This window comes from Somniosus microcephalus, chromosome 7, assembly GCF_052327205.1.
Source record: "Somniosus microcephalus isolate GS21.2 chromosome 7, FLI_Smic_1.0, whole genome shotgun sequence".
Lineage (NCBI taxonomy): Eukaryota > Metazoa > Chordata > Chondrichthyes > Squaliformes > Somniosidae > Somniosus > Somniosus microcephalus.
The window spans coordinates 151,858,491-151,884,597 of record NC_140993.1 but is presented as its reverse complement, the minus strand read 5'-3'; the positions used below and the strand labels follow the sequence as shown (position 1 = coordinate 151,884,597).

Below are 26,107 nucleotides of genomic sequence, written 5' to 3'. Positions count from 1 at the left end.
TGGGAGTGGTATATAGACCTCCCAACAGTAAGGCGGAGGTTGGGGATGGCATTAAAAGGGATATTAAAGAAGCGTGCAATAAGGGCACAGCAGTCATCATGGGTGACTTTAATCTACATATAGATTGGGCCAACCAAATTAGTAACAATACTGTGGAGGAGGAATTCCTGGAGTGTTTACGGGATGGTTTCCTGGACCAATATGTCGAGGAACCAACCAGAGATCAGGCCATCTTAGACTGGGTATTATGTAACGAGAAAGGATTAATTAGCAATCTTGTTGTATGAGGCCCCTTGGGTCGGAACGATCATAATATGATCGAATTCTTCATTAAGATGGAGAATGAAGTAGTTGACTCAGAGACTAGGGCCCTCAATTTAAATAAAGGAAACTACGATGGTCTGAGGAGCGAGTTGGGTAGGATTGATTGGGGAATGGCACTCAAAGGGTTGACAGTGGATAGGCAATGGCAAACATTCCAAGACCGAATGGATGAGCTACAGAATTTGTTCATCCCAGTTTGGCATAAAAATAAAACAAAAAAGGTGACTCAACCGTGGCTAACAAGGGAAATTAGGGATAACATAAGATCCAAGGAGAGGACATATAAATTGGCCAGAAAAAGCAATAATCCTGAGGATTGGGAGCAGTTTAGGATTCAACAAAAGAGGACAAAGGGATTAATTAAGAAAGGGAAAATAGAATATGAGAGTAAGCTTGCAGGGAACATAAAAACTGACTGTAAAAGCTTTTATAGATATGTGAAGAGAAAAAGATATTTGAAGTCAAGCGTAGGTCCCTTGCAGTCAGAATCAGGTGAATTTATAATGGGGAACAAAGAAATGGAAGACCAACTAAATACATATTTGGGTTCTGTCTTCACAAAGGGGGGACACAAATAACCTCCCAGAGATGCCGGGGAACATAGGGCCTGATGAAAGGGTGGAACTGAAAGAAATCAGTATTTGTAGGGAAATGGTGTTAGGAAAATTGATGGGACTGAAGGCCGATAAATCCCCAGGGCCTGATAATCTACATCCCGGGGTACTTAAGGAAGTGGCCCTAGAAATAGTAGATGCATTGCTGGTCATCTTCCAGAACTTGCTAGACTCTGGAACAGTACCCATGGATTGGAGGGTAGCTAATGTTACTCCACTATTCAAAAAAGGTGGTAGAGAAAAAGCAGGGAATTATAGACCAGTAAGCCTGACATCGGTAGTGGGGAAATGCTAGAGTCCATTATAAAAGATCTAATAGCAGAGCACTTGGAAAGCAGTGACAGGATCGGACAAAGTCAACATGGATTTACAAAAGGTAAATCATGCTTGACTAATCTACTGGAATTTTTTGAGGATGTAACTGGTAAAATAGATAAGGGAGAACCAGTGGATGTGGTATATTTGGACTTTCAGAAGGCTTTCGATAAGGTCCCACATAAGAGATTAGCGTGCAAAATTAAGGCACATGGGATTGGGGGCAAGGTATTGACTTGGATAGAGAACTGGTTGGCGGACAGAAAGCAGAGAGTTGGAATAAACGGGTCGTTTTCCGAGTGGCAGGCAGTGACTAGTGGGGTACCGCAAGGATCGGTCCTAGGACCCCAGCTGTTCACAATATATATTAATGATCTGGACGAGGGAATTGGATGTGATATCCCCAAATTTGCAGACGACACAAAGCTGGGTGGGAGGGTAGGCTGTGAGGAGGGTGTCATGAAACTCCAGTATGATTTGGACAGGTTGGGTGATTGGGCAGAAACATGGCAAATGCACTATAATGTGGATAAATGTGAGGTTATCCACTTTGGTGGCAAAAACAGGAAGGCAGATTATTATTTGAATGGCAATAGATTGGGAGAAGGGGAAGTGCAAAGAGACCTGGGTGTTCTTGTGCACCAGTCGCTGAAGGTAAGCATGCAGGTGCAGCAGGCGGTTAAGAAGGCAAATGGTATGTTGGCCTTCGTAGCAAGAGGGTTCGAGTACAGGAACAAGGATGTCTTGCTACAGTTGTCCAGGGCCTTGGTGAGACCGCACCTTGAGTATTGTGTGCAGTTTTGGTCGCCTTACCTGAGGAAGGACGTTCTTGCCATGGAAGGAGTGTAGCGAAGATTCACCAGGCTGATACCTGGGATGGCAGGAATGACGTATGAGGAGAGATTGTGTCGATTGGGCTTATACTCACTGGAGTTTAGAAGATTGAGAGGGGATCTCATCGAAACCTATAAAATTCTGTCAGGCCTGGACAGACTAGATGCAGGAAGGATGTTTCTGATGGCCGGGGAGTCCAGAACCAGGGGTCATAGTCTAAGGATAAGGGGTAAGCCATTTAGGACTGAAATGAGGAGGAATTTCTTCACCCAGAGAGTGGTGAACCTGTGGAATTCTCTGCCACAGAGGGCGGTGGAGGCCAGTTCATTAAATATATTCAAGAAAGAGTTGGATATATTTCTTAAGGCTAAAGGGATCAAGGGATATGGGGAGAAGGCAGGGGCAGGGTACTGAATTTGGATGATCAGCCATGATCTCATTGAATGGCGGAGCAGGCTCGAAGGGCCGAATGGCCTACTCCTGCTCCTATCTTCTATGTTTCTATACTATGTTTATTAGATAGGGACTGTCCTCCAGATATGATAAGGGAGGGCTAGGATTCAAAGCTGGTACAACGGAAATGGGGAAATGTCTATCTAATTAAAACTACTTAGCAATTAGTTTTAATTATTAAACAAAGTTATTGCAGGTGAAATTTTTCTGCATTGGTATTCAGTGACATTGTTACCATGGATGTGCTGAACTCATGAATAATCAACAAACTCCTTTTCAGTAGATTAGGTTATGAGACAACTGGGCCACTGGAATGTTTGCTGTCAGGATGGTATAAGTTTTGATTGTTTACTGTTTCCAGTTGTGTAGCTTTCTTTATTTGCTTAATCAGTATTGTTAATGCTTGAGCTTTCCATTTTCAGGAATTTAATAATCTTTGTTTCTTTCTTGTGTTTTATCAAAGTATAGTGTAAATGTATACTTTGAAAGCCAGCTGTCACTGCAGGATACAATTCCCATTTCTTTCTTGAATTACACCATCTACCAGTGGTTTATACATAAAGAAGTTGTTTCAGACATTATGGCCCAGATTTTTCTGTAATAATAACGGCGAGGATAACAGCGCTCGCCGTTATTACAGGGTAAATCTAATACCAACTTCTGGTGTCTGCACATGCGCAGTTAAATGTGGAAATCCAGAAGTTGAGGTCAGATACCCTGCTCCTCCACAGGGTGCACTGTTGCAGTTTCGGCACTGAAATCACTGTAATGGCGTGTATTTAGGGTAATTTCCTGTTAGCCTTGCACTAAAATGGGCTGGAAAAGTTCGAGCTGGTGCATTCTGGAGTTAGTGAGTTTTTAATGGTGTAATAACTGATGGTTACTGCTGAACAACCTCTCTGGCCCTGAAAAATTAATTTTACAAGTGTGATGTCTCATTCACTCAGAAGAAAATTAATGTTGCAGATTTTTAAAAAAATTAAAATTAAATATTTTTTTTCGTTTTCTCTTTCTCTTAATCCCACCTGTATGTTCCAGTCTTTATTTAGCTTCCTGTACAATGATTTAAATGTAATTTATATTTCCTGTTTTTTACTTCCTGGCTTTGCAGTCTGGGTGTCCCAGTGAGGATTCTTCAATCTCGTTGAAGAGCATCCTGCTGTTTCCCCTGCTCACAGATGCCACAGATCATCTGTAGAGGGCGCCGCACAGAATCAGACGTGGGATTAGTAGAAATCTCCACTGACAAGCCCGTGAAAATTCTCTGGGCAACTGTACGCGAGGGGAACGGCAAAAGCCGTTCCTTCACCGCTGAGAGGAAAATCTGGGCCTATAATTGTTTTCAGAAATGTTATTATTTAAGAAGATAAAGTTTATTTTTTTTTGCAGATGCTGTGATTTGTTAGACTACACCACATAACAGTACCTCACTGAGTAATACACTGTTAATTTTATTTTATTTATGTGTTATCGCTGTTTTACAGTTTTTCTGTTTTGTCCTCCATAATGTTTCTGTTCAGATTGCAACAAGCCTTCCTGTGCTCCCTCAAAGTGCAACTTCCAGGCAAAATTATTCTGATATATGCACTTGGTAATATATCGACACATAATTTGGTATGCTGATGATTTTACCTATTTTTAATATGGCATACTGTAAATGTAAGCCAATTTCACACATTGTAGGAATAACTGAAGTTTTAAGCGGATACCACTTCTGGGGTTTGGACATTCTGTCCACATGCAATATTCACCAGCACAAATTCTAAACCTAAAATTCCAGGAAGATGAGATCATGCCTGTCTAGACTTCTGTCATTGCTCATCTGCACTTGCAACTTGATAGTGGCAAATGTAGATATTTATTTTAGTTTGGCTAAACTAGTGAGTTAAAATGCAATTCCATTGTCATTGGCTCACGTGGGTTGGATAATGATTACCACCAGCTAATAAAAATGTTAATATTTTAGAAGGAATGCAAAAATAAAATCGTTTTGAGTGTGAATTCAATATAATGGAGATGAGTTTGCCAGTTTTTGCTGCTGTGATGTGTTTTCAATTACATACATCTCATCTGAACAACTGGATTATAAACCCGGTATTCTTATAATGAGAAAAATAGGACTAAGCTTGCTTAATGTGCCTGTAACTGTATCTGCAGCACAGAACATAGCCCTAGCCCAATTTTTCAGTGGGCGCCTGTCCCCCTAATTCAAATCTAGGAAAAGATGCAGTACAATTGGCTGGGAATCAGAAAACCTATTGAAGTAGCAGTTATTACAGGGCTACAGCGAGTACTTGGGGGAGAAGTTGTGGCCGGCATAGAAAAGTGGAAAAATTTATCAAAATGGAATAGTGGAGACATATGGGCAACACTGCTTCATTTTGATGATGAAGAGTTGGAGACCCCACTGCAAAGCGTGCACCAAATGGTGAGAAACTATTAAATGTTGGTGTTCAGAGTGATTTGGGTGTCCTTGTACAGGAAACACAGAAAATTAACAGTAATAAATAAACAGAAAATACTGGAAATACTCAGCAGGTCAGGCAGCATCTGTGGAGAGAGAAACAGAGTTAATGTTTCAGGTCGATGACCCTTCGTCAGAACTGATGAAGGGCCATCAACCTGAAACGTTAACTCTGTTTCTTTCTCCATAGATGCTGCCTGACCTGCTGAGTATTTCCAGTATTTTCTGTTTTTATTTCAGATTTCCAGCATCTGCAGTATTTTGCTTTTGTACAGAAAGTTAACATGCAGGTACAGCAAGCAATTAGGAAAGCAAATGGTATGTTGGCCTTCACTGCAAGGGGTTTGGAGTACAAGAGTAAGGAAGTACTGCTGCAACTGTACAAGGCTTTGGTGAGATCACACCTGGAGTACTGTGCACAGTTTTGGTCTCCTTTTCTGAGGAAGGATATACTTGCCTTAGAGGCAGTGCAATGAAGGTTCACTAGATTGATTCCTGGGATGAGAGGGTTGTCCAATGGGGAGAGATTGAGTAGAATGGGCCTATACACACTGGAGTTTAGAAGAATGAAAGGTGATCTCATTGAAACATATAAGATTCCGAGAGGGCTTGACAGGGTAGATACTGAGAGGCTGTTTCCCCTGGCTGGAGAGTCAAGAACAAGGGGGCATAGTCTCAGGATAAGGGGTTGGCCATTTAGGACTGAGATGAGAAGAAATTTCTTCACTCAGAGGGGCGTGAATCTTTGTAATCCTCTACTCCAAAAGGTTGTGGATGCTGAGTCATTGAGTATATTCAAGGCTGAGATCGCTAGATTTTTGGAATCTAAAGGAATCGAGGGGTTTGGAGATCGGACGGGAAAGTGGAGTTGAGGTCGAGGATCAGCCATAATCTTATTGAATGACAGAGCAGGCTCGAGAGGCTTTATGGCCTACTTTTGCTGCTATTTCTTATGTTATATCAGCTTGAAATTAAATTGCCTAGTTGTGTGATTGGGTCTATTACGGTAGCATAGTGGTTATGTTACTGGACTAGGAATCCAGAGGCCTGGACTCCAGAGATATGAGTTCAAATCCCACCACGGCAGCTGGGGAATTTAAATTCAAAATAATAATGGAATTTAAAAAAAAGCTCGTGTCAGTTATGGTGACCATGAAATTATTGGATTGTCGTTAAAAATCCATCTGGTTCACTAATGTCCTTTAGGGAAGGAAATCTGCCGTCCTTACCCGGTCTGGCCTATATGTGACTCCAGACACACAGCAATGTGGTTGACTCTTAACTGCCCTCTGATATGGCCTAGCAAGAAGGCGGCTCACTACCACCACCTCGACGGCAATTAGGGATGGGCAATAAATGCTGGCCTTGCTGGCGACGTCCACAACCTGTGAATGAATTTAAAAAAAAACTCTACCTGCTACCCGAATCATCTGGCTTGTGTTGATGCTGACACCAATGTCTTGGCCCTGATCTTTCCTGCCCTTCCCCACCTCCCCCAGTCTGCCAATATCTCTGCCTGGCTCCTGGTGCATGCAGCCTCTCCCCAAATGTGCAGCTGAGCAACATTCCTCTCCTCATCGACCCGATGCCTTCCTGTAGCTTTTCTCTTTGCCTCTAAAACACTGTCCCCACCAGTTGGTTTATTCATGGCCCTTTCTTGGGCTGTTTGTTGCTGTCTGCCTGCCTACCCACCCACCTCCCTCACTGCAATCCCAGAAAATCTTTTGTTCTGGGCTGTGGTGTGCTTGTGTCCATACCAACACTCTGTTTATCCATGGCCCATTCTCTGCCAGTTCATTGCCACCAAAAGAGCATTGTGTCCCAATTATGGGGTATGAAGGAGACTTCAGGGCCACAGACACATCAAATTGCTGTAGTAGCAAGCATTAGGGTGATAGATTCAGCTACAGGTTGGGAGAGAGATTTGGGGAGCAAAGAAATTGGATTTTGAAAGGGGGATTCGGGAAAGATTATAGTCCTCTGGTTGGGGAGATTAGCTACAAGGGGGTCAACAATTTAAAATAGTCACTGAGTGAGAAGTTAGCAGAAACCAATTTATATAGAAAGTTGTTTTGCCATAGGAAGTGGTTGAGGCAGAAACCGTTGCATCTTTTAAGGGAAAATTGGAAAATATTTGAAGCAGAGGAAGATACAAGGCTATGCACAGAGCATGGGGCAGTGGCATCAGCTTTGGATTTACCAAATATCTGTGATTCTTCGCTAAGACTGCTGTTAGATTGATGCTATAAAGTATTGATATTTACTGAATTTATATTTTATTTTTTCTTTCAACAGAGGAGATAAAATCAGAAACAGAAAAACAAAGGTAAGCTATTGTTCCTTTTAATATTTCATAATGTCTCGTGTTGATTCCAGACTGTTTCATTGCATCGAAGTGCGGAGTTCCAATGCAAGAAACTACCCATTATTACGTAGAATATATGACTCGTGTACACTTGCAACATTAAAGTTTCAATGTGTAATTCCAGTATAAACATTAACATTTCCCTAATGTTTTTGATTTAATTCATTTAAATGCTGAATATCCTCTATCCAATCATCATTTGCATGTTACCAACTTTACAAGCGGCTATCTTGAATCATTACTGTAAGCTTTTTTCTTTTTCTAACTCCCCAGCATGGGGCTTGTGCAGGATGTGGTATCTATCTATATTCTTCTCTATATATTGTCTCTCTGTCTGTTTGTCTTTCCGTCTGTCCGGCTATACAATCAAAAGTTATAGAGCGTACCTACACATATGTTATATCAAAAGAAAGCTTATCATTAGTGGACTCTCATAGGCGTATTTACCTTTTGGTCAGACAAAAATTGTTCCGACAGTATGCAAAAAAGGTTCAAAAAACGGCAACATTCCGCTCATTAGCGTTGAGTGACGTGATGGTTGACCAATCGTACAGGGGATTAACCTGATGGTTGACCAATCGGTGCGTCACCGGGGGGGGGTTCATTGCGTGTGTGGGCGGGCCTAATCCTTCTGAGCTGAGGTGAGTGGCCGCCATCTTGATTCCTAACTCTTCATTTATTTTTCCCACTTTCTGCATGTTTCTTTTCAAATCTAGATTTCCAGCAAAAAAAAATTGCTTTTAAAACACAATTAAATTGTTTTTAACAAAAAGTTAATTAATTTGTAAATCTTTTCTCTTAACTTCATTAATTTTCCTACCTTTCACCCTTTTCCATGGTTACCCCGGCTGCAGGCCTCGAAGCCTCGGCCTCTCCTCCCCAGCCACGCCTGAGCTAGGCACCTCCCGTCCCGCTCAACAAGCGGCCTGCGATCGCCGCCATCTTTGTAAAGGCTGGCGGAGCGGGCCTGAGCCGAGCGTAGCCACTGCCGCCATCTTTGTAAAGGCTGGCGGGGCGGTATGGAGCTCCGCGGAGCCATCGCCGGCGCTGGGCTCGGGTGCTTTGTGGCCTGCGGCCAAACGCCGGCTGCGGAGCTCGGGCTGCCCGGGGCGCTGGGCTCGGCTGGGCGATGTCAGTGCGGGTGCCCGAGGCCCCGGGGCCTAGCCTTCTCCAACCGCCGCCGGCAGCGCAACTCTCAACACTGGCAGAGGGGAGAGGGTCTGCTGGCTCCGCCCCCTCCCCCTCCCCCGCCCCCGCCCACTCCCACTCCCACCCCTTCCCTTTCCCATTCCCATTCCCCCCCTCCCATTCCCCCCCTCCCACCTCCACCCCCCCACCCCTTCCCCCTTTCCATCCTCCCCCTCTTTCCCCCCCCCACCTTTCTTCCCCCCCCACCTTTCTTCCCCCCCACCTTTCTTCCCCCCCACCTTTCTTCCCCCCCACCTTTCTTCCCCCCCCACCTTTCTTCCCCCCCCACCTTTCTTCCCCCCCCACCTTTCTTCCCCCCCCACCTTTCTTCCCCCCCCACCTTTCTTCCCCCCCCACCTTTCTTCCCCCCCCACCTTTCTTCCCCCCCCACCTTTCTTCCCCCCCCACCTTTCTTCCCCCCCCACCTTTCTTCCCCCCCCACCTTTCTTCCCCCCCACCTTTCTTCCCCCCCCACCTTTCTTCCCCCCCCACCTTTCTTCCCCCCCACCTTTCTTCCCCCCCCACCTTTCTTCCCCCCCCACCTTTCTTCCCCCCCCACCTTTCTTCCCCCCCACCTTTCTTCCCCCCCCACCTTTCTTCCCCCCCCCACCTTTCTTCCCCCCCACCTTTCTTCCCCCCCACCTTTCTTCCCCCCCACCTTTCTTCCCCCCCACCTTTCTTCCCCCCCCCACCTTTCTTCCCCCCCCACCTTTCTTCCCCCCCCCACCTTTCTTCCCCCCCCCACCTTTCTTCCCCCCCCCACCTTTCTTCCCCCCCCCACCTTTCTTCCCCCCCCCACCTTTCTTCCCCCCCACCTTTCTTCCCCCCCACCTTTCTTCCCCCCCACCTTTCTTCCCCCCCACCTTTCTTCCCCCCCCCCACCTTTCTTCCCCCCCCCCACCTTTCTTCCCCCCCCACCTTTCTTCCCCCCCCACCTTTCTTCCCCCCCCACCTTTCTTCCCCCCCCACCTTTCTTCCCCCCCCACCTTTCTTCCCCCCACCACCTTTCTTCCCCCCCCCCACCTTTCTTCCCCCCCCCCACCTTTCTTCCCCCCCCCCACCTTTCTTCCCCCCCACCTTTCTTCCCCCCCCCCACCTTTCTTCCCCCCCCCACCTTTCTTCTCCCCTCTCCCTCTCTCTCTCTCTTCCCCTCACCCCGTCTCTCATCTCTCTCTCTCTCTCTTCCAACTCTCTCTCTCTCTTCCAACATCATGCTCTCAAAAAACCCTCGGCACCGCCGGGCACTTTTGCAGTGTATAATGTAGGAGTTGGTCTTTGGGCATTTTGCGGCAGGTGGTGCTGTTGAAAGTTAGACTCCATGGGGGAAAGATTCAGTATCGCCCCGTTTGGGGCGCCATTATCGGCAGTGCGCAAAGTTTAGCACCTGTCGCTAATTATCACCTCCGACAGCAAACTTGGCTTTTATCGCCCCTGGAGGTGATTGGAGTGCTAAATCAGGCGCTTCACACCTGTCTTAAGGCGCAAAGGCCGAGGAGCGAGGCGCAACCTCAGAGCGCTGGCGAAGCAAAGAAAGGCAAATCAAAATGAACCTGCAAAGTGCTGCTCAGTACTCAAAACTCCTTCACACAGCGTTGAATCTCTCCAGAAGTCTCAGTCTCTCTCACAGACTGCGTGGTGCAAAAATGTCACCGACAAAAAAAAGCAGGAAGCGGTCGCCTTTAAATAGCGCTCCCCCAGTCCCTTTCTGACTGCAAAACGCTGCCCTCAACCTGTCGTTGCAGGTGGTAATGCAGGGGGCGCCACTCAATATCCGGTCCGGGGCGCTAACGGGACATTGCGCACTCGACTGACGTCATGATCTGCCGGCACAGGAGATCATGGCGGTAGTGTTTAGCGCCGCCGCAAAATGTCTAGTTAATTTCGCGAGAGGCGAAAACATCGCCGCGCCCGGGCGCTAGTTGCTTTGCGCCCCAATTGGCGCCCTCTTAAGGCGCTAACGGGAGGCGCAAACAACTGAATTGTTCCCCTCCTGCTTCTCACCATTTCCCCCGTTAACAAATGGCTAAAGTCTGGTACCCAGGTCTTCCAGAAGAGATTGAAATTAGTTTTGTTTTTGGGCAGCTAGTTTTAGATACATCTGGAAAACCATCACAGTGAGTCTCCAAGCTACTGAGAAATCTGCATGTAGAATTTCTGTTGGCTTTGTACTTGATATGTAATGAACACTCTTCCCTGCTCAGAGCAGAACCTCACTTACCTAAGTCCAGAATATAAAGGCTTAGAGACTTCCAAGTGTGCCAGGGATCTGTTGGAGTTTAACCAGCTAGAAATGTGCAGTTTTTAATGTGGGTAATTTATGAAGTTTGTGGAGCTTGTATGGAGTGTGGTATGTACAGTGTTTGGTCTTGAGTTGACTTTTGTGCATTTTACTAAAAATGGTAATATTGAAGGTCTGTCTCCATACCTCTCACCATTTCTCCTCTGTTAACAAAAGTCTAGGTTTTGCCTCCAGCACTGGTAAACTTCCTATTGCTTGTTAAGGTTTTGACTTACAGGGCAATATATAGGATGAATAGTCTTGCTGTCTGGTGGCACCTGCTGGAAATTGCATGTGTGTGTATCCCTAGATAAAATAATACCCCTAGATAAAATAATTTCTCTCCATGGATGTTGCCTGGCCTGCTGAGCTTTTCCAGCATTTTCTGTTATTTCGGATTTCCAGCATCTGTAGTATTTTGCTATCGTAAAATAATACCAGACTTGGCTGATATGCTATCCACAATTCAGTGGCTGCTGATATTCACTGATCAGGCTTGCACGTGGTCTCCTGGGAGGGATGCTGGAGGGTGGCAGCAGGAAGGAAGGATGGATTTGAACAAAATGAGGGTGCGGGGTTAACTTGTGGGGTGGGGGGGGGGGATCTCAAAACTATCAGGAATTGATAGATGAGAAAGGAAACTAAGCCAGCAGCAATGACTGAGATGTCAATAAGCGTGCAAATCGCTAATTTTTGTCTTTTTAGGGAGTTGCACAGATGCAAATGACCAAATGACATCCTTCTGTAAAATTGTATGATTCAATTTTATTTATATTTAAATGCAAGTAAGCGTACTGCTTTAGATCATTAAAATGGTAACAGAATGAAAAGCTTTAAGGGAAATAGTTTTTGATGAAACCTGATGACCTCTTCTCGGGTATTCTACCCGTTCCTTTCAAAACTGCCCTCATCACCCCCATCTCAAAAAGCCCACCTCAACCTCTCTCCTTGTAAGTTACTGCCCCTGTCTCGAACCTCCCATTCCTGTTGAATGCATTGTCGCCTCTCAATACAGTTAAATTTGTTCTGCGTAGCCTGATGGCAGACTTGTAGACATAATGGCCCAGAAATGCGGGTCAGAGGCTTCCCGCGGGTGCAAGCCTCCGACCTGCACTTACCTAGTCCGCCGGCCATTGTGCTGTGGGCCCGCGTGAGATTCCGATCCTGGGCCGCCTCCAACTGCCGGCGCGCAGTGCTTGCATATCCCAGGGGCGCAGTTAGTTCGAAGCATCCCCTGGGATCACGTGGGCCATGGAGAGCCAATGATAGCAGGGAAATGCCCATTCATAAAATTGACAGGAAGAGCTGTCAAAACTATAAATACTATAAGCCCCAAAACATTACTAAAACTTCAAATAAATTTTTTAAAAATCACATTTTTAAAATAACTATAAATTACATAAAATAACTATTAAACAATAATTTAAATATATGAAAAATTTAATTACATTTTCTAATGGGGCTAAAAATAAACTTATCTTTCTTTAAAAATAATAAACCTGTGGGGAAAAATGTTTTAATTTTAATTAATTCACCACTTACCTTGTTAAAAGCAGGCCTTGCGCCTGCTTTTTAAAAGTGTAACTGCTAGAGTGTACCCTCCTGGAGAAACCTGGAAAAAAAAAACGTAACTTCCAGGTGCACGCGCTGCCTCTCCGTCGTACGCTTTCGACCTCTGAACCCCTTCCTTTAAGGGAACGGAAGTTCCGGTTTCCCGCGCATGCGCAGTGCATGCACGAAACCGGCACTTTCGTTGGGCCGCTGCGTACTCACCCGTGGAGACCCAAATTTCTGGGCCAGTATCACTTTGATCTGTGAGTCTGCTACTGGGCTAACTAGCTTAACAGCAGGAGCTGGCGAACGGATGCCAAGCTTTTGGAATCAGAATTCGAACCTGAAAGCAGGCTGCCCATCTGCTCTTTCTACTGAGGAATGTTACATGGTGCAAAGAACATTAAAGAGGTTAGCAAATAATCTACGGATAAAAGTAATCTCTTTGTACGACAAATGCATAAGATGCAGTTAAAACTTTCTAGAGCCGCACAAAGTTTGGTGAATCGCTGCCGTAGGTGAAATTTGATCAGGGAGTGCCAGGCTCTGCCCAATTGTTGTGACTGAGAAGGACATCTTAGTAATTTGTCGCTGTTGGACTTTAAATGGTGGTACGGTATAAGAATGACTGAAATTTACCCAGATAAAGCAACTTATTCAAATACTCTGACTCTACCTACAGGATGACTTAAATTATTAAAATAAGCTGGGGGAGCCCGGCTTTGCCAGGGCTGTTTTGGGCCGGGCGGTTTAAATCGAGTCCCAGGCTTTGGGGCCTGACTGTCTGTCTCTGTGTGAATCTGCTGCCGGGCAACATTTCTACCTTTTTTTAATAGCTTCAAAGATGAAAGTGAAAGTACTTATAAAACGTTTTTCAAATCAAATCAAATCAACTTTTATTGTCATTGTTAGCGCACAAGTGCAGTACAACGAAATGTAGGCTTGCGGCTCCCGAGAGTGTACAATTTGGATTAGGACACTTAAACATTTCAACATACATTTGTACATATATATTAGCATAAATATGACCATAATAAAGTGCATCGGCAGATGTGCAGGCTTTAGTGTTTATTTGTGGAGTTCAGTAGGATGACAGCCCTGGGAAAGAAGCTGTTCCTAAATCTGGTCGTATGGGTGCGAATGCATCTGTAGCGTCTTCCAGATGGTAGGAGGGCGAACAGACTGTGGCTGGGGTGGGTAGGGTCTTTGATGATGGACCGTGCCCTCCGTAGGCAGCGTTTCTGATATATATGTTCTATGGTCGGTAGCCGGGTGCCGGTGATGTGTTGGGCAGTTTTGACTACCCGCTGCAGGGCTTTCCGGTCATGGGAGCTACAGCTGCCGTACCATACCGTGATACAGTTTTAAAAGAGATACTAACTTTTTCGAAGCTGGATTAGCAGAGTAGTTTGAGCTGGAAGTAGTGAAGCAATGGCTGCCCGATGCCTGAGTTGAAAAGCATTAGTCCCGCCCACAGACGCAGCGATTGGCCAACCATCAGGCGACTGAACTGTAGGATTGGTCAATCGTGCCGGCACAGGATTGGTCGACCTTGACGTCAGTGAATCAATGCTACTTAGCAGATAATAATGAGTTTAATTTTGAAGGTTTTTTGCATAACGCGCGAACAATTTTTGTCCGGCCGAAACGTAAATACGCTTAGGACGGTTCTGGAATCGTCAGCTTTCTTTCGACGTAACGCACGTGTAGGTACGCTCTATAACTTTCGAGTTAATTCAAGACAGACAGACAGACGGAATGACAGACAGAAGTATCCTTTTATATATATATATATATATATATATATATATAGATAGATAGATATGCTTCACATTTTTAGTTATCTTTTTATCATAGAATCATAGAATGATACAGCACAGAAGGAGGCCATTTAGCCCATTGTACCTCTGCTGGCTCTGTGAAAGAGCTATCCAATTAGTCCCACTCCCCTACTCTTTCCCCATAGCCCTGCAAATTTTTCCCTTCAAGTATTTATCCAATTCCCTTTTGAAAGATATTATTGAATCTGCTTCCACCACCCTTTCAGGCCGTGCATTCCAGATCATAACAACTTGCTGTGTAAAACTTTTTTCCTCATGTCGCATTTGGTTCTTTTGCCAATTACTTTAATTCTGTGTCCTCTGTTACCAGCCCTTCTGCCACCGGAAACAGTTTCTCCTTATTTACTTTATCAAAACCTTTCATGATTTTGAACACCTCTATCAAATATCCCCTTAACCTTCTCTGTTCTGAGAAGAACAACCCCAGTTTCGCTAGCCTCTCCCTGTACCTGAAGTCCTTCATCCCTGGTACCATTCTAATAAATCTCCTCTGCACCCTCTCTAAGGCCTTGACATTCTTACTAAAGTGTGGTGTCCAGAATTGGCCACAATACTCCAGCTGGACCCTAACCAGTATTTTATAAACATTTAGCATAACTTCCTTGCTTTTGTACTCCATGCCTCTATTTATAAAGCCAAGGATCCCGTATACATTTTTAAAAGCCGTCTCAACTTTTACTGCCAGTTTCAAAGATTTGTGTAGGTACACACCCAGGTGTCTCTGTTCCTGCACCCCCTTTAAAATTGTATCATTTAATTTATATTGCCTCTCCACATTCTTCCTACCAAAACGTATCACTTTTAGACCAACAAAACATATGAAAGTCATGATTATAGACCATGAAGTGCTAGGCTTTATGTCAGACACATTATGAATATTTAATACACCAAGCGTTGCTATTACACTTCTCTTTATAATCTTTATTTTTATAGATTAATTCATTAAACTGTACTGTAAAAGTAGTCACCTCTATCAATTCCATTGCTATATGTTTTACTGCTTTATTTCAAGTTGACAAGTGCTGCACGCAACAGTTTTTGTTACTTAGTGATATTTTGGCTAATTGCAATCACTAAAACATTTATTTACTTTTCCCTATTAGTAAAAGTTGTTCCAATAAATGGTGTCACAATAGCCATTAGAATAATTCAGTTAGGCTTTGTATTGTAACTTAGTTGTCGTTCTTTCAGTTTACTTTTTTTTTCTTTCTGCTGAGGAAGAAACAGTAAAAAGTAAGACTAGAAGTAAAGCCAGCCATACAATAAAACCTCTTAAGACCACCAGATTTTTTTTTTTTTTTTAAAGTATCTTCTGTTAAAACATTTTTGTTGGAAAGCTGGAATGTAATCAAGCATTTGGACACGAACAAAACCAGCCATTATTATAATCCTTACTGTCCTTTTTTTAAACAAATGTTAAAGATGGTAATGTTTGTTGTGTTGTCTCATTTAGCCCTCCCCATGCAGAAGCAAAGGCTGTCTCTGGGACCTTGCCGCCAGTCAAATCAAAGGCAAACTTTATTGAAGCAGACAAGTATTTTCTCCCTTTTGAGTTGGCATGCCAGTCGAAATGTCCCCGCATAGTCAGCACATCTCTTGACTGTTTACAGGTTTGTATATTACTATACTTGGGTCTAAAATGTAAATAAGTTCATTATTAAACAAACTTACTGTATAAGGAAGCTATAAATAATGCCTTTTGAAATTAAGTTTTTGTTTAATGCAATTTATATTGCATTGTAAACATTTGAAAAAGTGTGGCATGGTTGGCTCTATTTCAGTGTTGTCCAATAGAAATTGCTGACTTGCCACAGGTGCTACTTTTAGTAGAAAATGCCTTGCATACAATACAGGTAAATGTACTTCATGTGTATATTTACTTAACAAACATCTGCTCCCATTCAGTGCAAAACTTTGCATCTTTCTCCACACCCGAGTTTAGAATTTTGCTATGAATTTATCTCGGATAGCATATCTTAGTGCAGCTTCCAGGTTTTTGTCCAGCAGTTGCGAGTAGTATTTTGACTTCTTCAGAGGGATCGCTGAGAATGTTGACTTGCATAACATGATGTGCCAGACCCATCCCTGCTCTCCATCCAGAATGCGGCTGGGTGCTGCTTGCCCTATACCATGATGTGCCCTTTTGGAGCTCCTCGTTATTGGGACAGTTGATTACTCTTTCTCATTTGGAGTCCTCAAAATTAGAATCATATAGCACAGAAGGAGGTCATTCAGCCCATTGTGCCTGTGTCATCTCTTTGAAAGAGCTATCTAATTAGTCCCACTCCCCTGCTCTTTCCCCATAGCCCAGCAATTTTTTCCTTTTCAAGTATGTATTCAATTCCCTTTTGAAATTTACTATTGAATCTACTTTCACCACCCTTTCAGACAATACATTCCAGATCATCATAACTCGCTGTGTAAAAAAAAATTCTCTTCATCGCCACTGTGGTACTTTTGCCAATTATCTTATGCCTGTGTCCTCTGGTTACTGACCCTCCTTCCAGTGGAAACAGGTTCTCCTTATTTACTCTATCAAAACCCTTCCTAATTTTGACCTCAATTAAATCTCCCCTTAACCTTCTCTGCTCTAAGGAGAAGAAACCCAGCTTCTCCAGTCTCTCCACATAACTGAAGTCCCCCATCCCTGGTCCCTTTCTAGTAAATCGCCTCTGCATCCTCTCCAAGGCTTTGACACCTTTCCTAAAGTATGGTGCCCAGAACTGAACACACTACTTCAGCTGAGGCCTAACCAGTGTTCTAGAACTCTTACCTTTGTTGGGCTAGATATGTACATACATACTGTATTATCTATTTTCAATTTAGGCTTAAAATAAAGAGGAGGTACTCAAAAAGTTGGCAGTACTCATCAAAGTAGATAAGTTAGCTGGTCCAGATGGGATGCATCCTAGGTTACTGAGGGAAGTAAGGGTGAAGATTGCAGAGGCGCTGGCCACAATCTTTCAATCCTCCTTAGATGTGGGGGTGGTGCCAGAGGACTGGAGGATTGCAAAAGTTACATCCCTGTTCAAAAAAGAGGAGAGGGATAAACCCGCTAATTACAGCCTAACGTCAGTGGTGGGGAAACTTTGAGACTATAATCCAGGAAGAATTTAATTGGCCTTTGGAAAATTATGGGTTAACAAATGAAAGTCAGCATGGATTTGTTAAAGGCAAATCGTGCCTGACTAACTTTTTATTGAGTTCTTTGATGAAGTAACGGAGAGGGTTAATGAGGAGTGGTTGATGTGTTTATGGATTTTCAAAAGGCGTTTGACAAAGTACTACATAATAGACTTGTTATCAAAATTAAAGCCCATGTGATTAAAGGGATAGTGGCAGTGTGGATATGAAGTTGGCTAAGGGGAAGAACACAGAGAGTAGTGGTGAACGTTTGTTTTTCAGGCTGGAGGGAAGTATATAGTGGTGTTCCCCAGGGATTGATATTAGGACCACTGCTCTTTTTGATGCATATTAATGACCTGGACGTGGGTATACAGGGCATAATGTCAAAGTTTGCAGATGACACGAAACTCGGAAATGTAGTAAACAATGAGGAAGATAGTAGCAGACTTTGGGAGGGCACAGACTGGTGAAATGGGCAGACACATGGCAAATTAAATTTAACAGTGAAGTGATACATTTTGGTAGGAAGAATGAGGAGAGGCAATATAAACTAAATGGTACCACTTTAAAGGGGATGCAGGAACAGAGAGACCTGAGGATGTATGTAAAGAAATCTTTGAAGGTGACAGGACAAGTTAAGATGGCTGTTAAAAAAGCATATGGGATCCTTGGCTTTATTAATAGAGGCATTGAGTACAAAAGCAAGGAAGTTAAGCTAAACATTTATAAAACACAGGTTAGTCCTCAGCTGGAGTATTGTGTACAATTCTGGACACCACATTTTAGAAAGGATGTCAAAGCCTTGGCGAGAGTGCAGAAGAGATTTACTAGAATGGTACCAGGGATGTGGGATTTCAGTTATGTGGCGAGACTGGAGAAGCTGGCGTTGTTCTCCTTAGAGCAGAGATGGTTAAGAGGATATGTGATCAAGGTGTTTAAAATCATGAAGGGTTTTAATAGAGTAAATAAGGAGAAACTGTTTCCAGTGGAAGAAGGGTCAGTAACCAGAGGACACCGATTTAAGGTACTAAACAAAAGAACCAGAGGCGACATGGGGAAAAAAAATTACGCAGCAAGTTGTTGTGATCTAGAATGCAATGCCTGAAAGGGTGGTGGAAGCAGATTTAATAGTAACTTTCGAAAGGGAATTAGATAAATACTTGAAGGGGAAAACTGTACAGGGCAATGAGGAAAGAGCAGGGGAGTGGGACGAATTGGACAGCTCTTTCAAAGTGCTGGCACAGGCGCAATGGGCCATATGGCAGCCTCCTGTGCTGCATCATTCTATGATTAAAAACATAGAATATTACTACTCTAAACTAATCATTATTTTACTAACAACAATCGGGATAGTTCCTTATCTTTGCGTTAATCAGATTTACAAGAAGTAGTGCATTGAAAAAATTTGCTGTTAACTGCTTTTGGTATTGCAACTATTGGCTCACTGAAATATGTTATACATTGGCAAAGGGATAAACCTACATGTAACAACTCACAGGATTATCCTGACATTTGACATATACATGATGTAATAAACAAAAGCTGAGAATTTAGTTTAATGGCTAGTTGTTCTGATGTCAAATCACTGTATACATAATGTAATTAATTGTCTGTTGCCAAATTAGGATGCAAATTAGGTAACTATCTAGAATTCCAAACTTGCCTGTGCATTAACCACACTTTGGAAAGACCGAAGATATCATCTTTGCCTCCACCACGAATTCCATACCCTAACCATCGATTCTGTCCCTCTATCCAGCCACTGTCTCAGGTTGTATTACGTAGGATATATGGCACAGAAACAGGCCATTCGGCCCAACAAGTCCATGCCGGCATTTATGCTCCACTCGAGCCGCCTCCTCCCGTCTTTCTTCATCTAACTCTGTCAGCATAACCCTGTATTCCCTTCTCCCTCATATGCTTATCTAGCCTCCCCTTAAATGCATCTATACTATTTGCCTCAACTACTCCCTGTGGTAGCGAGTTCCACATTCTCATCACTCTCTGGGTGAAGAAGTTTCTTCTGAATTCCCTATTTGATTTCTTGGTGACTATCTTATATTGATGGCCGCTAGTTATGCTCTTCCCCACAAGTGGAAACACACTCTCTCTATCAACGCTATCAAAACCTTTCATAATTTTAAAGACCTCAATTCAGTTGCCTTTTTTCAAGCGAAAAGAGACCCAGTCTGTTCATCCTTTCCTGATAGGTATACCCTCACATTTCTGGTATCGTCCTTGTAAATCTTCTCTGCACCCTCTCCAGTGCCTCTATATCCTTTTTATAATATGGCAACCAGAATTGTACGCAGTACTCCAAGTGTGGTATAACCAAGGTTTGATACAAGTTTAGCATAACTTCACTACTTTTCAATTCAATCCCTCTCGAAATAAACCCTAGTGGCTGGTTTGCTTTTTTATGGCCTTGTTAACTTGTGTCGCTACTTTTAGTGATTTTGTGTATTCGTACTCCGAGATCCCATCTCCAACCTCTCTTTTCTCTCCAAAGTCCTTGAATGTTTTGTCACCTCCCAAATCCGTGCCCATCTTTCCCGCAACTCCATGTTTGAATCCCTCGAATCAGGTTTCCGCCCCCGCCACAGTACCGAAACGGCTCTCATTAAAGTCACAAATGACATCCTTTGTTACTGTGACAAAGGTAAACTATCCCTCCTCATCCTTGACTTGTGTGCAGCCTTTGACACGATTGACCACTCCATCCTTCTCCGACGCCTCTCCACCGTCGTCGAGCTGGATGGACTGCACTCGCCTGGTTCCATTCTTATCTAATCTTAGCCAGAGAATTACCTGCAACGGCTTCTCTTCCCGCTTCCACATCGTTACCTCTGGTGTCCCCCAAGGATCTATCCTTGGCCCTTCCTATTTCTCATCTGCATGTTACCCCTTGGCAACAACATCCGAAAACACAGCGTCAACTTCCACATGTAAGCTGATGACACCCAGCTCTACCTCACTACCATTTCTCTCGACCCCTCCACGATCTCTAAATTGTCAGACTGCTTATCCGACATCCAGTTCTGGATGAGCAGAAATTTTCTTCAATTAAATATTGGGAAGACCAAAGCCATTGTTTTCGGTCCCTGCCGCAAATCCCAGCCACTGGCTCCATCCCTCCCCCTAACATCTGTCTGAGGCTGAACCACACTGTTCGCAACCTTGGTGTCATATTTGACCCTGAAATGAGCTTCCGACCACATATCCGCAGCATAACTAAGACCGCCCTTTTCCACCTCTGGAACATAGCCCGTCTCTGCCCTTGCCTCAGCTCATCCGCTGCTGAAACCCTCATCCATGCCTTTGTTACCTCTAGACTTAACTATTCCAACACACTCCTGGCTGGCCTCCCACATTCTACCCGACGTAAACTTAAGGTGATCCAAAACTCAGCTGCCCGTGTCCTAACTTGCACCAAGTCCCGTTCACCCATCACCCCTGTGCTCGCTGACCTACATTGGCTCCCGGTTAAACAACGCCTCGATTTCAGAATTCTCATCCTTGTTTTCAAATCCCTCCATGGCCTCGCCCCTCCCTATCTCTGTAATGTCCTTCAACCCCACAAACCCGCCCCCCCCCCCCCCCACCGAGATATCTGCGCTCTAATTCTGCCCTCTTGAGCTTCCCTGTTTATAATTGCTCAACCATTGGTGGCTGTGCCTTCTATTGCCTAGGCCCTAAGCTCTGGAATTCCCTGCCTAAACCTCTCCGCCTCTCTACATCTCTTTCCTCCTATAAGATGCTCCTTAAAACCTATCTCTTTGACCAAGCTTTTGCTCACCTGCCCTAATTTCTCCTTGTGTGGCTCGGTGTCAAATTTTTTGTCCTATAATACTCCTGTGAAGCGCCTTGGGACATTTTACTATGTTAAAGGCGCTATATGAATACTTGTTGATCCCTTTGCTCCGCTCCCTCACCCAGACTCGCACCCTCCAAGTAATAAGTGACCTCCCTACTCTTCCAACCAAAATGTAAGATCTCTCATTTATCTGTGTTGAATTTTATTTGCCAATTATATGCCCATTCTGTAAGTTTATTAATGTCTTCCTGTAATTTGTTGCAGTCCTCCTCAGTATTAATGATCCCCCCCCAATTTGGTGTCATCTGCAAATTTAGAAATTGTGTTTTTGATTCCAAAGTCTAAATCGTTAATATAAATAGTGGACAACAGTGGTCTCAGCAGTGATCCTTGTGAAACACCACTTCCCACCTTCTGCCACTGTGAATAGCTACCCTTTACCCCATCTCTCTGCTTTCTGTCATGAAGCCAGCTAGCTATCCATTCTGCTACTTGGCCCCTGATTCCGCATTCTCTGACTTTATTCATTAGTCTATTATGCGATAACTTATCGAAGGGCTTTTGAAAACCTAGATAAATTACATCTACTGCATTACCCTTGTCTATTCTCTCTGTTACCTCTTCAAAAAATTTAATGAGGTTGGAACCTTGACGTCCTATTTGACCACGAACTGAGCATCTGACCCCATGCCGTCCGCATCACAGACTGCCTACTTCCAGCTCTGCAATATTGCCTGCCTTGGCCCATCTGCTGCCAAAACCCTCATCAGACTCGGCCCATCTACTGCCAAAGCCTCATTGGACTCAACTATTCCAATGTTCTCCTAGCTGGTCCTCCCATCCTCCACAGTCTTCAACTCATGCAAAGCCCTGCTGCCCATATCTTAACGTGCGCCAAATCCTGCTTCCTTGTTACCCCTGTTCCCGCTGACCTACATTGGGACCCTGTCCCCCAATGCCTCTACTTCAAAATTCCCATCCTCCTATTTAAATTCTTCCAAGGTTATGCCACTCCCTATCTCGGTAACCTTTAAATTGTTTGCTTAAAGCTTTAGAAGCTATTTTTCCCAATAGTTGAAAAAGCTGACATAAAGATTGATACTGTTGCATTATATGGCCTATGTGAGTTTACTTTTCTTGGCATTTGAGTTATAACAAAGCAACATATTGAAGAACTAATGCATAATGTCATAGTGGTGGGATGCAATTCACTTCTCCCCTCTCCACTGACTTCCCAATTTCGGTATGAGAGGCACTGAGGGGAGGCCAGCTGCTTTTTCATAGGGAGGGAAGAAAAATAAGATGATAGGTGTCTTCCAGTTCTCTTGCTGTTTGGTTGAGAATGGCATCGAGAGCATTATACAAAGACAGCTTTCTAACTATCACCATTCTGAGATTATTTGCATGACTGCAACTGCCAGAGATAGACTTTACAGTTAAAAGACTGTATAAGAACATGAGAAATAGGAGCAGGAGTAGGCCATTTGGCCCTTTGAGCTTGCTGCGCCATTCAATAAGATCATGGCTGATGATCTACCTCATCTCCACTTTCCTGAACTATCCCCATATCCCTTGATTCCCTTAATATTTAAAAAATCGATCGATCTCTGTCTTGAATATACTCAATGACTGAGCCTCCACAGCCCTCTGGGGTAGAGAATTCCAGAGATTCACCTCCCTCTGAGTGAAGAAATTTCTCCTCATCTCAGTCCTGAATAGCCAACTTCTTATTCTGAGACTGTGACCCCTGGTTCTAGACTCCCCAGCCAGGGGAAACATCCTCCCTGCATCTACGCTGTCGAGCCCTGTAACAATTTTGTATGTTTCAATCAGATCACCTTTCATTCTTCTAAACTCTAGGGAATATAGGCCTAGTCTACTCCAATCTGTCCTCAATGGACAATCCCCCCATCCCAGAAACCAGTCTGGTGAACCTTTGTTGCACTCCCTCTATGGCAAGTATATCCTTCCTTAGGTAAGGAGACCAAAACTGTACACAATACTCCAGGTGTGGTCTCACCAGGGACCGATATAATTGCAGTAAGACATCTTTACTCTTCTACTCAAATCATCTTGTAATAAAGGTCAACATTCCATTTGCTTTCCTAATTGTTTGCTGTACCTGCATGATAACTTTCAGTGATTTGTGTATAAGGACACCCAGGGTCCCTCTACACCAACATTTTCCAATTTCTCTCCATTTAAAAAATACTCTGCTTTTCTATTTTTCCTACCAAAGTGGATAACTTCACATTTCTGCACATTATATTCCATTTGCCATGTTCTTGCCCACTCACTTAGCCTGTCTGTATCCCCTTGAAGTCTCCTTACAACTTACATTCCCACCCAGCTTTGTATCATCAGCAAACTTGGATATATTGCAATTGGTCCCCTCATTCAAATCATTGATGTACATTGTGAATAGCTGAGGCCCAAGCACTGATCCTTGCGGTACCCCACTAGTTACAGTCTGCCAACCCGAAAATGACCCATTTATTCTCTTTCAAATCCCTAGAATGTAGGCCATCAGGTCCAGGGGATTTTTCGGCTTTCAGTCCCATTAATTTCTCCAGTACTACTTTTTTACTAATACTTTCAGTTCCTCATTCTCACTCAACCCTTGGTTCTGCACTATTTCCAGGAAGTTTTTTTGCCTCTTCTTCCATGAAGACAGACACAAAGTATTTGCTTTATTTCCCTGCCATTTCCTTATTCCCCATTATAATTTCTCCTGTCTCAGCCTGTAAGGGACCCACATTTACTTTCGCTAATCTTTTCCTTTTCACATACATATGGAAGCTTTTACAGTCTGTTTTCATGGCTCTCTGTAGTTTACTCTCACATTCTATTTTCCCTTTCTTTGTCAATTTCTTGGTCCTCCTTTGCTGAATTCTAAAATCCTCCCAATCCTCGGGCTTGCTACTCTTTTTGGCAGCATTATAAGCCTCTTCCTTTGATCTAATACTATCTTTAACTTCTCTTGTTAGCCACGGTTGGATCACTTTTCCTGTGGGGTTTGTTTGAATCTGTATGATGGTGAATAAGACTAAACAGAAGAAAGTGATTTTGATTGGTTTTACTGATGCTAATTTGTCTTTGCCTTCTTTCATGTAGAAATTAATTGCCTATGGGCACCTCACTGGGAATGCTCCAGACAGTACAACACCTGGCAAGAAATTAATTGATAGAATCATAGAGACTATATGTGGATGTTTTCAAGGCCCACAAACAGACGAAGGTGTGCAACTGCAGATAATTAAGGTAATATTTTAGTATTTGAACATTCTAGTAATAAGTGGAGCATTTGGAAAGTTTTTTAATGAATGTTTTCAATGCTTTAATACAGAGTGCTACACATACAGTTCTTTCATTTGTAATTACTTGGATACAATTTAGTAAAGCCATTTAACCATCTGAATACTCCATTTAAATTCTTAATAATTAAACTACACAAATTAAACTAAAAGCTGAGCATGTTGAATATCAAGGTGGAGAAAACATTTATTTATTGTAATTTCTTGCACATTACATCAGTGATAAAACGCTAGACCAGTTTTTTCGTTGTGGTAATAAACCACACCACTATTGCCACAAGTGCAAGTTAGTTGGAATATCTCTTTCCCCAGATTGTTAATGAATACCAACGGTTCTCTTTATGATACAGGTGACTGTTTCTGGGGTTTGAATGTCTTCCAGATTAAATGTCTAAATTGGAGATAAATGATAATTTAGTTGAATAATGATTTTATATCTGTAGCCAAGAATTAACTGCTGACCCCACGGATAGTCTGGGACCTGGATTTTAATTCTCATGTTTACTGCACTCCACCTGCAACCTAAACACGACACAGTTTATCATTACTGTAATATAGCAAATTTATGAAAGCAATATATCCCATAACTGACACGAGGTTAAAAGCATTACACAGCTTACTGATGCTGAAAAATACAGGCAACATTTTTGTATTATTTACCTACCACTTTACAATACTTGCTTTAGATGCAAGTAACTTTATCCTTCCCTCTCCAAAATCTCTTGATCCCAAGTCTTTACATCTAAACATATTTATCCCCTGTCGTGTGGGCAGGTAATATTTGTTTAAGGTTCAAATATACTTAATGTGTTACATTTTTCTTCCCCCCCCCCCCCCCCCTCTGCAAACCTGTCTTTTTTCAGTTATTCACGTAATTATAAAAGATTTCTTCCCTCCTCCCCCACCCCCCGACAGCAATTCCCAAGTGGATTGCCTCAAATGTCCTCCACTGGACCTAGTGCAAACATCAATCCCCTCAAGAACAATCCAAAAAATCATAGTGGCCTATGCAGGTGAATCATCTTGCAGCCAATTTTATAATTAAATGACCAATTTTATGAATAAATGTAGTGATTTTCTTTATTTTAGTCTTTATTTTACTTTAAATGTTATCAGTTACATTGAAGTGAGTGAAGATGAAGGGGGCCAAAAACTGTTATGAAATTATTTGAACAATTTGATTGGCTTGTTTGTGGTAGTTGCTGGTTCTCATTTGCTTGGTTTGAAAAAATATTAAGCAACTTCGATATGTGGTTTTGTGTGATTGCGCATTGCTGATTGTATGTCCGCTAAGTAGAACTGGTATTTGATAGTTTCGTGTTTAGCCAGTGCAATATTTGAGCCAGTCAACGTGCATAACTTCATCAATGGTGATTATTTAAGCCAATCAATATTTTTTTTGCCCTGTGACATTTTAGAGATGGGATGCTTCTGAGATCACAGTTTCAGTTATGATGCCTTTGAAAGATGTGATGCTATGGACATATACTAAATGCAAGACTTTTAATTATGTATTAGTGGATCTCCCATTACATTACGTGTGAGAAGTTAACCCCTGTATTGGTTTAATATTATCTCACCTGCATACAAATATGATTATGTAACTCCTTAAATCAGTGGGCAATT

General features: G+C 43.1%; 1 protein-coding gene across 5 annotated transcripts in view; it reads left to right on the top strand.

Annotated features, from left to right (window-relative positions):
• Positions 1-26,107, top strand: part of arfgef1 (ADP-ribosylation factor guanine nucleotide-exchange factor 1 (brefeldin A-inhibited)) — a 390,120-nt gene that overhangs the window by 119,702 nt on the left and 244,311 nt on the right. For all 5 annotated transcript variants that reach the window (XM_085993106.1, XM_085993109.1, XM_085993107.1 and 2 more), the window contains exons 2-4: positions 7,300-7,330; positions 15,681-15,837; positions 24,282-24,428. In XM_085993106.1, the coding sequence (XP_085849232.1) occupies positions 7,300-7,330; positions 15,681-15,837; positions 24,282-24,428 (335 nt within the window). The remainder of the gene's footprint in view (positions 1-7,299; positions 7,331-15,680; positions 15,838-24,281; positions 24,429-26,107) is intronic.